The 15,264-nt window shown below is 35.2% G+C and overlaps 1 protein-coding gene across 7 annotated transcripts in view; it reads left to right on the top strand.

The window, feature by feature from the left end:
* PPP2R5C (protein phosphatase 2 regulatory subunit B'gamma) overlaps nucleotides 1-15,264 on the top strand; it is a 63,067-nt gene that overhangs the window by 21,914 nt on the left and 25,889 nt on the right. For 6 of the 7 annotated variants that reach the window (XR_014024643.1, XM_081314025.1, XM_081314023.1 and 3 more), the window contains 4 exons: nucleotides 7,710-7,909; nucleotides 11,230-11,340; nucleotides 12,909-13,001; nucleotides 13,086-13,216. Coding sequence is in view for 6 of the 7 variants with exons in the window: in XM_081314025.1 (XP_081170151.1) it covers nucleotides 7,710-7,909; nucleotides 11,230-11,340; nucleotides 12,909-13,001; nucleotides 13,086-13,216 (535 nt within the window). In the remaining variant the exon portion in view is untranslated. The remainder of the gene's footprint in view (nucleotides 1-7,709; nucleotides 7,910-11,229; nucleotides 11,341-12,908; nucleotides 13,002-13,085; nucleotides 13,217-15,264) is intronic. The other variant, XM_081314022.1, reaches the window with a different exon arrangement.

Genomic DNA, 15,264 nt, shown 5'->3' with positions numbered 1-15,264 from the left:
CCAAACCTGCCAAAGTGAATTGGGCAAGCAGATAGTATGGGACACATGTACTTCCTCAAGTAACCAAGCCCTATTTCATTTAGGCCTTTATGGATAACCACTACTAGTACCGTGATTGCACCTGATAGTAAACTGGCAACAAATGCAGCTCACAGAACAGAGGTATTACATAGGCATACTAAGCCATGCATATCATTGCCCACTTTAGTTTGGACAAGTTGAAGCTTCTGGGTGGTCTTCAAGGGCAGGTCTATGTACAGTGTATTGTGGTAGTCGAGCCATGAAGTGACTGAGTATCTATCTAGAGAGAAATTCCTCGATGTAGGAGAGGATGCAACTGGTATACCAGATGAAACTGAACAAAGGCCTTCCTGGCCACAGCTGCCACCTCCTCACTGAGCAGGACTGTGAGTTCAGAAAGACACTAGATAATGCTCCACTTTTGAGTGGGGAAGTGGTATTCCATCCAGGATTAAGATGGAATATCCCAAATATGGGTGGCTCAAACACTCATAAGCTATACTCAGTCTTAGTAGGACTAAGTCAGAGAAGAGTCCTGCCCATCCACATCTTCTCCATGGTCTCACACCCTCCCCCCTTTCTTTCAGACAACAATTAATTTGACTTGAATATTGCTAATATTAATTTTCAAGATTATTGCTAAAATATATTTTTCTAAGCTTTTTAGATTTTCTTTAGACTTACATTTTTAAAAGAAAATATTTTTATAACTTCACCAGCCTAGGGCTATACCAAGAACAAAGCCCTGGTTTGTGCCCTAATAATATGTTAAGAAGAAAGAAAAGGAAATAATAATAGAAAAGGGATGAATCAATAACTGTTACAAACAGAATGCTATTTAAATACAGATGAGATAGGTACTAGATGAATATATCAAAAGATTAATAGGAATCTTGTTCAAGTTCCACAAATGGAGATGCAAACAATGCAGGGATTTAAGGAAAAGTATTGTATGAGGGAAACAATTTTTTCAACAATGTACAAGTACTGTAAATTTAAAAGCCAGATGTGAAACTAAGAGAAGATCCGAAAAGGAAATATTTTCATTATCAAATGAAAGCCAATGAGAGCAGTAATTGTAATGTTTATTATAATGTTGTAGGGAAGAACTGACATGATTTTTAATGGACTGTTATTTATTATTAGCATATGGTGGTGTTACAGAAGTCAGGAGACCACAATGCTATTGCAAAGTAGTAGTTTGGCTTTCCAAGGCACCAGATCTGTTATAGGACATGTTTGCATGTTTCCCAAAGTGCGCCACAGGAGGGCAACCTGGCTTTGCACCAGAGAGAAAGACAAGTGGCTCTTCCTGCAGCATCACCCAAGGCCCCTCACTTCCTAGAGTTGCTTCGCAAATGGGTGCTGCAACTGGGAAGGTTCAGGACCATCAGGAATCTGACTGCCTGCACAGAATACCAGCTGGTCTCCTCACTGAAGTGGTCCCTATTTATCTACTTGCATAGAACATGCTTTCGAACTGTTAGGTGGACACAGGCTGAGGCAAGTGACAGGACCTCACCCTGCCATGCAGTCCTAGGTCTTGAACCACCAAAGCTGAGACCATCTCCAGCATCATTAAGCCACTGAGCCACTGCACCTGTTTTAATGGACTGAAATACATGGCAAAAATAATCAGAGATACAAGGCTGATGCATGAGAATAAAAGAAAGAGGGATACGTGGGAGAAGTTTTAAGAATCTTACTTTATTAATGAAAGGATGAGATTTTAAAAGTTTATGGGCCTTATTATCTCCATTCCTTACTAAAATCCTGGTCGTTCTGACTTGTTTTATCTTAAGTTGCTATTATCAGATTAATTGCATTTTATTTCTTTGAATACAACTAAGTAATGTTCTGTAGCAGAATTCCCCAACCTTTCTGGCTTTGCAGACAGGGGGTGGGGGTGTTGGTTCCGCACTAGGGGCGGGCAAGTATGCGTGTGTTGTGTGGCTTCATTTGCATGAACGGCGGCCATACATGCCTGCAAATGGACCGTGTGTGCACGTGATCTATTCACACAAGGGATGTGTGTGCACGCTCTCCCGCAGCTTCAGGCAGACCAGTTTTAAACAGCTCACGGCCTGGTTGTGGGCCGGGGGTTGGGGACCCCTATTCTATAGTTTGCACATTATGCCATAGTATCTCTTCCAATCTTTTTTGGATATTTTAGAAACTACAATTTACTTTCTTTTTTATCCTAATCAATTGTGATTGTTTTATTTACTGCTTAGTGACTAAATAAAAATTGATTGATCGATTGACAGAGAGATAAAAACTAATATAGACTGAAAAAAATAAAAGTATTAAAAAATAGAAAATGCACAGGAAAAAAATATAGAAAGAAAAAATAGAGCTGTGGTGGTGCAGTGGTTAGAATGTAGTATTGCAGGCTAATTCTGCTGACTACCAACAGTTTGATTCTCACTGGCTCAAGGTTGATTCAGCCTTCTATCCTTCCAAGGTTGGTAAAATGAGGACCCAGATGCTGACTCTGTAAGCCGCTTAGAGAGGGCTGTAAAGCACTGTGTAGCGGTATATAAGTTTAAGTGCTATTGCTAAAAATACAAAGGGAATAGATATGCCATCCAGCCCTATGCTATGCTGATAGGATGCTTCAGGGTACTTTATCAAATGTTTTGCTGGATTCAAGATGCATTATGTCCACAGCTTTTCTACAATTTGTTAAGGAAGTTACCCAATCAAAATCAAATAAGGCTTGACTAGCAAAATCCTATCATCCTAGAGCCTTGGTGGAGCAGTGGGCTAATGCCTCCTTAAGTAACACCAGCTGCCTGCAATTAGTGCAGGTTCGCATCCCACCAGGCTCAAGGTTGACTCAGCCTTCCATCCTCCCGAGGTAGGTAAAATGAGGACCCAGATTGTTGGGGGCAATTAAGCTGACTTTGTAATAATGCCGCTTGGGGTGTGTGTGAAAGCCCTAATAAGCAGGCATATACATAGAATGAAGGCTACTGCTAAGCTTGTAAGCCGCCCTGAGTCTTCGGAGAAGGGCGGGATATAAATGGAATAAAAATAAAAATAAATAAATAAAATATTGTTTTCAAGATATTTACACATCAATCACTTTGTAAATTGCCAAACATACTGTTCATGCTCATTTCACTACATACATATTTGTTATTTCAAGTTATTGGGCTATTAAGTCTCAGATTGTTTTAATAGTCAGAGTTCTAGATGAGTTGAACAGTAATTACGAAATGTACTGCGGATAGGCATTGTAATTTATTAGGTATTTATTGAGATTGATTATATTCTCCCACAGATTGTGTTTGTAAAGGCTTTAATAGTCATTAATGGTTTAATGGTCTTTCATTGTTATGAGTTTGGTTATTTTATTTTATTTTTTAACTGTAAGCTAAATGGGTAGCTAAATCAATCAATATTTGTTATATATTAAATATCCTTAAACTTTCCTTGTGCTGGCTCATTAAAGTAATAACTAGATATAACCTTGCTTAGCTTCCAAGGCTACATGGGGTCAGACAGGTGTTCCATCAGTTGAGGTAGAATGGCTTTAAACATTTAGACTGTGTTGCAAGCCTATTAAAATTCTTAGATTATTTTTTGTCCATGATTTGTTCAATAAGAAATAAATGATAACTTTTGTTACATTGTATATTAAACTTTTATAGTTTTTGTGATTTTTTTTTTGTATCATAGTTAACCTAATAGATTTTTGCTAGTCACTCTCCTTTTTGGAAAATCACTAAAGATTGGTTCCTATGCTGACCCAGTTTGTTTACTTTCAAAAAGCAAGCCATTGTAGCAGGACCATTCTATCATGTAAAAATAAAGAGATCCTTCTCAGTATTTCTTATTGGAGAACTACATTTTCTTACAATTCTAACATAAGAAATGAAAAATGTTTTCTTATTTTATTCATCTTGTGATTTCCATGCTTTGGGTCCACAGAAACATTTTGAAACAATATTGCCACAAGTTAGTACAAATACAAACATGTCCTTTTTTCAACAAGTTATCCCATGTTCTATTCATTAGTAATCTTTTTTCCGTTTTCTTCCATTTAAAAAAGTAAAAACCATCTGGTGATAGCAACTTAAGATAATGCAGAAATATTTTTTCCTAACTAAACTGATACAAATTGAAAAATATTTAGTGGATTTAAAAATAATTTTTGGGTTAATTTATTAATTCATCTATGGGTGTAGTGATTAAGGAATCATGATAGAAACTGGGAGACTGAGTTTGCCTTGCTTTAGTCACAAAGCCAGCTGGATGACTTTGGGCCATTAATTCTCTCAGCCCTAGGAAGGAGGCAATGGCAAACCACTTTCAAAATCGTGCCAAGAAATCTGCAGGGACTTGTCCAGGCAATGTCCAGACTGTTCCAAATAAAGCACTGAACAGTACTTACCCAAAATTTTTATTTTCTTATGAAATAATGAAGGATTAAGAGGCTTTCTCAGGAGTAAAGTCAATGCTGATAAATGCCATTGTATTTTCCTACATATCAGTCTTTCATTTAAAATTAATAATAAAAGTTAGATGTTGTACAGAGCTTCCTTTACAAAAAGTTGTATACTCTCAACATTATCATGATTTAGTTAATGAAAAATTAAGAAATCTAAGAGATTCCTATTTGTCTCTACTGCCTTCACTAAATTGTTGATAATTTTCATATTGAATTTAGTTTTAATTTAGTGTGCCTATCTCTATGTGAAAGTAAGTTAAGGTGGATACTGTTAACAGTTGTCAAATGCCCATTATTCTTAAACCATGTATTGAAGATATTCAGTTCCCAACAATATATGTTCCAATCATATGGCAGTATGCTTTGAGATACATGTTTGTGGTATATGTTTCATATTCTGGTGGGAATAGGAATTGGGGTCCACAATTCAAAGATAGTGGGCTAAAGTGGAAGTTGAAAAAACCTCTTAGAAGAAGATAATGGAAAATTGCTTCCATAGTATTGGCAAGAAAACATAACTGGAGTTACTTGGAGCTGAATTTAACTTGTTGGAATCCTTATTTTTCACTTTTTCTACACATACCATTCTTTTAAAAGACAGTGCTGGCTCTACCATTGTCTTTTAGTGATTAACCTGCAATCCTTACTTAAAATAGGACAATGAGTTTTATTCAATATCATTTACACAGAATTTGATGCAACTATTACAATTCTTCGAAGAATAGCAAGCATTTATTCAATTTCCATCATTCAGTCTGATGTAAGAAGATTATCAGTTGTATTTTGAATGATGTATGCTCAGGAGTACACAGATTGTTCAAACTCTCAAAAAATAGTCACGGGATCGCAAGACAGTCAAGCATGACAAAGCATGTGTGATATGATATCACATAATTGAAAGGGTGGGATTGATGGCACAATTTATGTTTTTTTGTCATGCTAGCAAAAGCAGTAAATTCTGAAAACACTGCTGAATATTCATAATAGAAAGCTACAAGCACATTAACGAAGTATAATGTATGATACAGTAAATCTGATCTAATAATTTTCCATGATTATGTTTTATGATTATAATTGACAACTTTGCCCCTATAGTTTTATACTTCCTTTGCAAACTCAATTTTAGCAATTTATGTCAGAAGAGTAATATTTGCACTAAACAGTGTTTGGAAAAATGAAGAACGCTCTTTAAATTCATTTTAAATTTATGTAAAATAAAGTTGATAAGTTTGTCTAAATCTAAATCATTTGATGAAAACTTATTGAATAAAATCACAGTGGGTTCACACAACAAGTTAGGCTAAACCAAATCAACAATACAATTTAAAGTGAAGTGTTGATATTAGTTTCTCTTTATATTTAGGGATCTCAGAGCAAGCCAGTTGTCATAAGAATGGTATTCTGTTCATAAATAGCTATCATTTAGCACCTTCTCTGTGATTACCAAACTCTTTGCTATCACTGGTCTCCTAGTAACAATGACGAAAGCAGCAACTGAATTTCACTTAGTATTGTATCCCTACTTGTCTGTGCCCCTATGTTAAGTTGATCTTTAGGCCACATCAGATATCTAAAACTGAACACAAAATAAAAATAACTCTTTTAATGTAATGTTTAATTGACTTTTAAATATTTAATCACTTAATATTAATCTTAAAATCATCAGTTACCTACTGTAGTTCTGTCTTCTATTTATGTTTGAAGCTTGTCAGCATAGAAAGTATATTTCCTGCAATTTTAAGAAAATACCTTCTTTCAAATCTTTTCATTTCAAGCACACTGTACAAAGCAGAATAGAATCTTCATGTTTATTTCTTATTAAGATATAACCTTATACAATAATTATTTCTAATAACTTACTTAAGTCCTATTCATGACTTTATTTAACGTAAGGGTGTATTTTAAAAGGTATTTTTACTTATTGGAATAAATTAGTAAATTGAGTTTGTATTAGTGGTGTATACATATCGTGTATGTATATACATATACATACATACATATGTGTGTGTATGTGTGTGTATGTATGTATATATATATTGATCTCCCTTCAAAACAAAAATATTGATACTGCCTTATGGCTAAAGAAAGGTTTGGTTTCCATGAATGCCATGCCTTATATTATCTCATTAATTTCCTGGTTAACATTATTTTTCCCTTTGGGTCTATCCGAATGGTTCTCAAAAACCCTTTTAAATCAAATTGGCTTAACAACATTTTGGATTTCATGTCTTTTACTGAAGACTCTTTTCCCATAACAATTTGAAAATGCCAGGAGTTTCCTTTAGTGGTATAGCCAAGATACTGATTTCCAAACTAAATCTAGCATTCAATCCTCCCAGTCTCTGGATTTTTATCAAATGAGTACGTGCCATCATTTTATCACTCCTCTATTCTAATTCTGAAAGTTTATCAGGCCTTCACGATAGCTAGGTTGAATGCACTATTATTGTCCATAGTCCTATGGGGGCTTTTTAAAAACATCCCTGTACATCAGTGCATATTGCCATGTAGGAACAGCTCCATGGAGCTCCTGAACCACATATTCTTTTGTTGTTCTTTTTTACAGAGAATGTCAAATGAGACTACAATGCTTATGTCTCATTGTTCCTCTTCCTTCCTTCCTCCCTACCTCCCTTCCTCCTCCTGCTACTTTAGCATCATGTCTGAATGATGTGTGGAAATTAAAAAAACAACTCCATTTTTTTCCTGTGTATATAACAGAACATCATGGCTGAGCTCTTCTGTAATATTGCCACAACACTTTGCAGTTGGTTTCAGTGAAAGTCCTAACATTTATGTTCCATATTGTTTTGTTAACTCTGTGTTAAGTGCAATCCTTTTTGAGGGAACTTTCACATGCTGAGTTTTGACAGATCCACATACAACAGTCAATACACTTTTTATGAATATGAGAGTGTTCTGTGTGATGGGTATAACAAATACCAAATTTCTAGGTCAGGTAAAAGAATTTTAAATTGGGAGGGAGTCATCAAATATCGCGTTAGGTGATGTATTCTGTATACTGTAAATGATGAACATTTCATCTATTACTAAATACCAGTTAGAATTAGAGGAGTAAACCCAAGGAAGGAGGAGTAGGGTGTATATAAGCATTAAACAAAATGTCAACAGCTGAATCGGTTTGTCTTCAGAAAATCTTATTATAATATTCACTGTAATGAAAGATTTACAAGCAAAAGAAGTATAACTATAACTTTAAAAATCTTTTCAGATGTTCCCTCCGGTGAGCAAGAAAAGCTTTTTATTCAGAAATTGCGACAATGTTGTGTCCTTTTCGACTTTGTTTCTGATCCACTAAGTGACCTGAAGTGGAAGGAAGTAAAACGAGCAGCTTTAAGTGAAATGGTAGAGTACATCACACATAATCGCAATGTAATTACTGAGCCCATTTATCCAGAAGTAGTACATATGGTAAGTTATTTAAATTTAAATAAACTTGTTAAAAAAAACCTTTTCTTTTGACTTATTCTGCTAAACAGATTTTTATGCTTGGATTTTTTAACATTTTTTTTCTGTGCTCTATTCTCTTCTGTACAAAAATCTCATATATAACAATAATTTAATTTAATTTAATTTAATTTAATTTAATAATATTTCTATACCGCCCTTCTCCCCGAGGACTCAGGGCGGTTCACAGGGCAAGAATAAAATACTTTTGGAAGCATATAGTATTGTACGATCAGATACATACTAAGTAATTAATTTCTAATAACATTTCATGCTCAGTTATTATTATCAGTATGAAGAGTGGAGTGTTTATTTTGGTCCTGTAGACCAGGACTTTTCAACTGGTGGTACGCGTACCACCTGTGGTACATTAGCATGTGGCAGGTGGTACTCAGCCCTGCCCAGCCAAATGTAGTGGGGGAGGGAACGAACCAACACAGGCAAGGACTAACTGTGAGAGAATCCTCCGGAGCTGCAGAGTGGCTGGGGCGAAGCAAAGGCCCCAGGCTCACTTCCGGCTCACTTCCAGAAGAGAAAGGAGAGGAGGGGGGTAGAGACAGGAGAGGCTATAAAAGGAGGCAGTTTGGGCGGGACAGGGAGAGAGAGAAAAAGAAACAGCCTCGGGAGGAGGTGGAGTCAGCTCTAGTTGCACCAAAGGGAAAGAGGAAGGTGGGGGGAGAGGAGAGGAGATCAAGCAGGCCGGTCATGAGCCAATCTACAACTTCTGTGGCAGCCACCTGTGCTGGCAGCAGTAAACAGGCAAGAAATGCAGCGGGGGAGGGGTTGCCCTCCATGAGGAATGAAGAAAGGCAGCAATGAAGAAAGGCAGCATCGGCTGGAGGTGAGGCATGGAGGGAGGGAGATGGAGAGTGGAAGGATTCTTATGTGCTTTTGTGACTGAAGTTCTGGGATTTGTGCAATGTGGGCTTTATGTTCTTAAGGAGTGTTTGGCAATTTCTATTTGGCTGATGGCTGGTGTTAGCTTTTGTTAGTTGTAAGTTTTGCTGCAAGGGATTTTGAAGTATTTTTCTCCTGAATGGATTTTGCCTATAGCATTCCTTTACTTATGAATTTGGGGAGGCTGCGTTAGCCAACAGCCAGTACTTAACTATATATTTTTTTTCTTCCTTAAGTGCTGGCTGTGCTCCTTAACTTTCCTTTCTAGCCAGTAACTAATTCTTAAAGGGGAATGTGCCTTTTTAAGCTAGTTCACTGAGCAACTTTTATTTACTGTCTCTGGAGGCTTTTCCTTGTTTGATGAATATATGGAAGAGGGAAAATATGGGGGGGGGGTTCCCAAATTCTTCCTTCAGAAGGAGATGGGAATGAGAAAGAGGGAGGGAGGGAAGGAAGTCCCACCTTAGCTCTTAGCCACCAGCAGCCCTGCCATTGACTTTGCTTGTTAAAAGGTTGCAAAAGGGGATCACATGACCCTGGGACACTGTGACCATCATAAATATGAATCAGTTGCCAAGCATCCAAATATAAATCACATGACCCTGGGCATGCTGCAATGGTCATAAGTGTGAGAAATGGTCATAAGCCATTTCAGTGCAATTGCAACTTTGAACAGGTTTTTTGGGTGGATTTTTTTTGGTCATCAAGTTTTTGACACTTTGCTAGGTGGTACTTGAATATTGCCATATCCTAAAAGTGGTACAATCGGTAAAAAGGTTGAAAAGCCCTGCTGTAGACCCTGTTGTTAATTTTGTTAGAATTTGCATTGTACATAGATATATGTTCTAAATTTATCATAAATGAAAAATCAACGTTTAAGCTTATCATTGACCCTACTTATAGTAGTATATGAGGAAAAGTCAAGGTTGGGAGACTTGCTTGCAAAATAAATAACATCTGCATTTATTGCAAGGACTATTAGAAAACAGTTTTAAATCTAGCATAGTGGCATTGAGGTACCACTTCAGTTCTATGATAAAGAACAACATTTTAGATGATCATTCTTTTTTTGGAAAATGCAGGTTCCCATTGATTGCAATTCAGTTTGCAAAGAGACACTGCAACTTCTCTGAATAGCATACAATTAGGCCTAAATGGGAGGAAACGATGGCCAAGAGATTTCTCTCAGACTTTAAAAATAGTTCCCTATGTTTCACTTGTCTCTAATAGCAGCCTGACAGATTATTTTGAATAATTACTTACAGTTTTCATAGGCAATCTCATGCAGGGCACTTTTAAAGAAATTGTTTTTCACAACAACCAGAAATTACTTTGATATTACTGTAGCCAGATGCTCTTTGTCTAGAAAGTGGTGAGGTAAATAACCAGGGCTACCAGAAAAAAGTTTTTCATACTACTATTGCTTGGGCACACTGAATCCAAAACCATTCTCCAACTTTCAGACTGGTTCTTAAGTGGACAACATAGTTCAGTTCAACCTAGATTATATATCAGGAATAATCAACCTGCAAACCAGATATAGCATTGAGCTTCCAATTAATGCCCCCTAGAGATCTTCTGATCATATTGCCAAAATTTAGCAATGGTGCGACTTTTCTTTGGGAGGGCATGATGCTGGAACAAAAAAGACGCAATCCATTCATTCAGTCATTAAACTCAGAAGAGCTTCACAGTGCTCACTATCTCTTCAGAAATTGATGTACAGTAGAAAGCCAGTTCTAAGACACTGATACATTGCAGTTTAAAACTTAGTAAATTTTATTTGGGAGATATTCTGCTAGAGATAATATTTGAAGATTATGGCTCTGCTCATCTGCCATTTTTAACTAATTATTACCTACAAAATTCATATTAAAATGAGATTTTAACCAAGGACTTTCCATACTTCAACCTTCTTACACCAATAGCTTAGGATCAAGTGCTACTCTCAATAAGTGTTGTTCTAATGAGCACAAGAATAATACTTAATATGAATTAGCTTTGGTAGAGGAAAAGATATTTTGTGCAAGAGAATTTGAAACAGATCATTAACAAAATCATGTATTTAGCAAAATATGACAGGGTGTGGTATAATGCATCACTTCTATATAAATTATACTTCTAGTTAACTATGTTCTAAATTGACATTTCAATTTCATTTTTTCTAAACTGACATTTTCCTCTTAAAATTCTGGGTGTTTATTTTTCCCCCTTTCAATAAATTAGAATTTTCTGAGAAACTTCTTAAAAGAAATGTTTCTGTAATTGAGGAGAAACTATTATATATTTGTATTTGTTTAGCTGTTTTTAAAAATATTTATGCAAGAATATATTTCTTAAAATTGGGCTTTTAAAAAATACTTTTGCTTAATCGAGTGTGATTTTAGTTTGCAGTTAACATGTTTCGCACACTACCCCCTTCATCCAATCCAACGGGAGCAGAATTTGACCCAGAGGAAGATGAACCAACTTTAGAAGCTGCCTGGCCTCACTTACAGGTAGAACTGAAATACATGCTTGCATTCTAATTCAGGAATGGCAAAATTAGTGCAAACTGCAAAATGAAAACATAAATCTAGATATTGCTTTTTTTCATCTGGTTATATCTAAAATCTGCATATTAATATATTCTAATACTGCTGTTTCATTATGCAGTTAGGTTAATGTTTTTAATAAATAAAATATTAGCATGTTTTAATGCAATGTTACTTATCGTAATAAGATCGTAATTTTGAGATATAAGCTTTAAATATAGGTAAAATTTGTGGCACCTGTGGTTCATTGAACAAAAGATGCTATTGTAAACATTCAGATAATTTTAAGTAAAATAGTACTTCAAGTCAGACCAACTGATCCACTGTGATACTCCATGATTAAAAGTACAAGGTCAACCTTTTTTCTCTTCCCATCTCATAGTTACATTTTCCTTTAAACAAAATTTCCTAAATTGGCATCTTCCAGATTTTCTGAAATTACAATTTCCATAGGTTTTAGACTTCATAACTAACACCCTATCTAACTTTGAATTCTGGAATTTCTAATCCCAATATCTCTGGCTAGTGTCAGGTAGCCTTAAGTCTTAGGTGTAGCAATATAGTAAATTGGCACCAACTACAATAGTGATTAAATTTTTACCTAAGATACACTGGGAAATCCATCTAGCTTTTATTTACATATTTTTTTATCTCACAAAATAATTGCTAAAACCAATTCCAGCACATTCCAGATACATGTATTGACCATAGTTAAACCAGAGAGGGAGAATGTACATTTTGCATTTCTCTCTGTTGGAGAATGTACATTTTTGCATTCATCTTCCAACTTTTTATCTACAATTCACAGTAGTCATTGCATGTTAATTGACTCAGAACTGCAAACTTTTATGAAATTAATATAATAAATATTTATTGGGAAATGGAATTGGTCAATTTGTTATGAACAACTTCCTGCCAAGCCTGAGTAAAATGAATGGTTCAGGATGATTTATGGTCTGCAAAAAGAAATATTAGAAGAACATAGGAAGCTGAAGGAATTAATCTTGCACATACAGGTAGTCCTCAATTTATGACCACAACTGAGCCCAAAATGTATGTTGTTAAATGAGAAATTTGTTAAGTGAGTTTTGCTCCATTTTACGATTTTTCTTGCCACATTTGTCAAATCACTGCAGTTGTTAAATTAGTAACATGGTTGTTAAGTGATTCTGGCTTCCTCATTGACTTTGCTTGTTAGAAGGTCACAAAAGGAGATCACATAAGCCTGGGACAATGCAACCATCATATATGTGAGTCAGTTGTCAAGCATCCGATCGTAAATCATGTGACCGTGGGGATGCTGCAATGGTCATAAGTGTGAAAAATGGTCATGTCACTTTTTCAGCGTCGTCGTAACTTTGAACAGTCACTTGGCGAACTCTAGTAAGTTGAGGACTACCTGTATTCATCTTGATAATATTTTGAATCTTTCTTGGAAAGTATTTAAAACTCAGTATTGTCTTAACAGCTTTTCAAAATTCAAGTTGATTTATATTGTAAAACTAATTTTTATTTTTGTGGATCTTTTTCAGCTTGTATATGAATTTTTCTTAAGGTTTTTAGAATCTCCAGATTTCCAACCTAATATAGCTAAGAAATATATTGATCAGAAGTTTGTATTGCAGGTGAGGTTAAAAGAATATATCTTCAAAGTTTGAGTTCCATTTAATTTGAAATGGATTAAGCAAATAAATGTTCATCTTTTGCAGCTTTTAGAGCTTTTTGACAGTGAGGATCCTCGTGAAAGAGATTTTCTTAAGACTACTCTGCACAGAATATATGGAAAATTCTTAGGCCTAAGAGCTTACATCAGGAAGCAAATTAACAACATATTTTATAGGTATGTCTATATTCTTTGCTGATGCTCAGTAATAGATAAAGTATTTTAATCACATTACAACTTTTTTTGTAGAAAACAAAAATGTTCTTAAAACAAGTATAAAATTCATTAAGTGTCTGGACACATCCCGTAGTTAATAATGTAATTTCCTTTCCAAAAGGCAGGCCAAAGCATTTTTGACTTACTTAAAATTGGAGTTCCCTGCTAACAATATTGTATTACTGCATTTTGGTATGTTAATTAATAGCAGGATATTTTTTTATGTACAGTAGATACATATAGACAGAAAGTGTATAGCAGAGTGCTTTGCCAATAGTTGTTCATTTGAAGCTGTAGAAGCACTATATTTTGTAATTTTTCCTTTGTACATTTCCCCCATTGCCCAGTTTTCCCAAAACAGAACATATGGCAGAACCCCTTTAAAGAAGGTAGTGCCAGCTATGCCACAGCTTTTGCTAATCATATATAAAAGACAGAAGTACCAGCTGCAGATAGATGAGAGAGAAATGGAAATAAGAGTGAAAAAGTGTTATTTGTTTGAGCCAGCTTTTGTCTATGTACCAGAGACAGAAGTAAAGATTTCTATTAAAAGAAGAAATGTCAGTTGTAAATTATGACAAGAATGCTTGAGTGTACAATATCATTCCATCAATATCCTTGTTTAAAAAAGAGTTAAACTGAAATGACATAATTATTTACAAGGGTCACATTTTTAGTTTTCAACCAAAGATAATAATCATATTATGGCTAGGGGGTTAGGTTCTGGAAAGGTAATGCTTCAATTATAAAATTTGATTAGGATAAAGACAGATCTTTTCAGACTTTTACTTTAGAATGGCCTAAACTACCTGTCTGGTTTCAGTATCTTCAAATGAGTATTATAGTATTTAAAAGGCTGCAGAAACAAGGGATAAAATTGGCTAAATTTGAAACTCTTATCACACAAAAATTGTTGGGCTCTATTTACAAATTATTAATGCAGTCTAACTCAGAACAAACAAATTAAATACAGGTAGTCCTTGAGTTACGAATGTAATGGAGCCTGCCCATTCCATTCGTAACTTGAGAATTTGTGGGAGGATGGGTGCCTGAACTCTGCAATATTATAGCACCCAGGAGTTTCTATTGACTTTCCTCGCCCTCAAAGTGGCAGAGAGGAGAAACAGCGGCAGAGGGGATTTTTGCAAGGTAAGTGAATCTGGCACGGCAGAATGGGAGGGGGAAGCAGTTGTGGGGAAGGGGGGACTAGGATGAATGTTGCAGAGCCTCTGCAGTCATTCATAAAGGCAAATAACTGCTGTGGAGTTGTAACATTCGTAATTTTGGGAGTTGCTCATAAACACTAGGGGGTGCTGATGTAACTTTGAACGAGCGCTAAGTGAACGTTCATCACTCAGAGATTACCTATACAATATATTAAATCGATGCAGAATGTAAATGTTGTGATAGTATACAACAATGGGACTTTCAATAGAAGAACATGAAAATAAAATCGAATATCACAGAAAAAAAGTTTTTTTATCACTGATATATTGCCCCAGTTCTGATTGTTAAAATAGACCATTTCTAAAAATATAAAGACCAATTCAGATTATTTTTCCATCTTTGGCAACCATGTTCCAGCAATTCTGGAGAATTATATATACTAGAATAAAACAAATGTTAGAAGTTATATTTCTTTTTCAATCTGCAATATTAATTTTTTTCACATATATTCCCACAAGGTATTCTGAATCAGTTTTAAAGCTAACCACTGTGCTTATTGGAAAGGAAATTTGATGCCTTCTGTGAAAAAATGGCTAACCCAAGTTGCAGGTTATTTTTAAAAATTAAATCTGACAATTAATTCAATTATGTGTAGATTACAATAATTTGTATCTCATCCATAATTAGGGCTTCTCTTGACATAAATATTTCTGGGTTTTAGGATTTTCTTATTTATAATGTGCTAATTACTATTTCTTAAATTTATATTCTCACTGATTTTTAATTTATAAAATAATATAGTATTCCTGAGTATTTATAACCAACCAGTGAAACTCCAAAAA

Source organism: Vipera berus (assembly GCF_964194415.1).
Source record: "Vipera berus genome assembly, chromosome: 1".
Lineage (NCBI taxonomy): Eukaryota > Metazoa > Chordata > Lepidosauria > Squamata > Viperidae > Vipera > Vipera berus.
The sequence above is the reverse complement of the archived record's forward strand: the minus strand, read 5'-3'. Positions and strand labels throughout refer to the sequence as shown.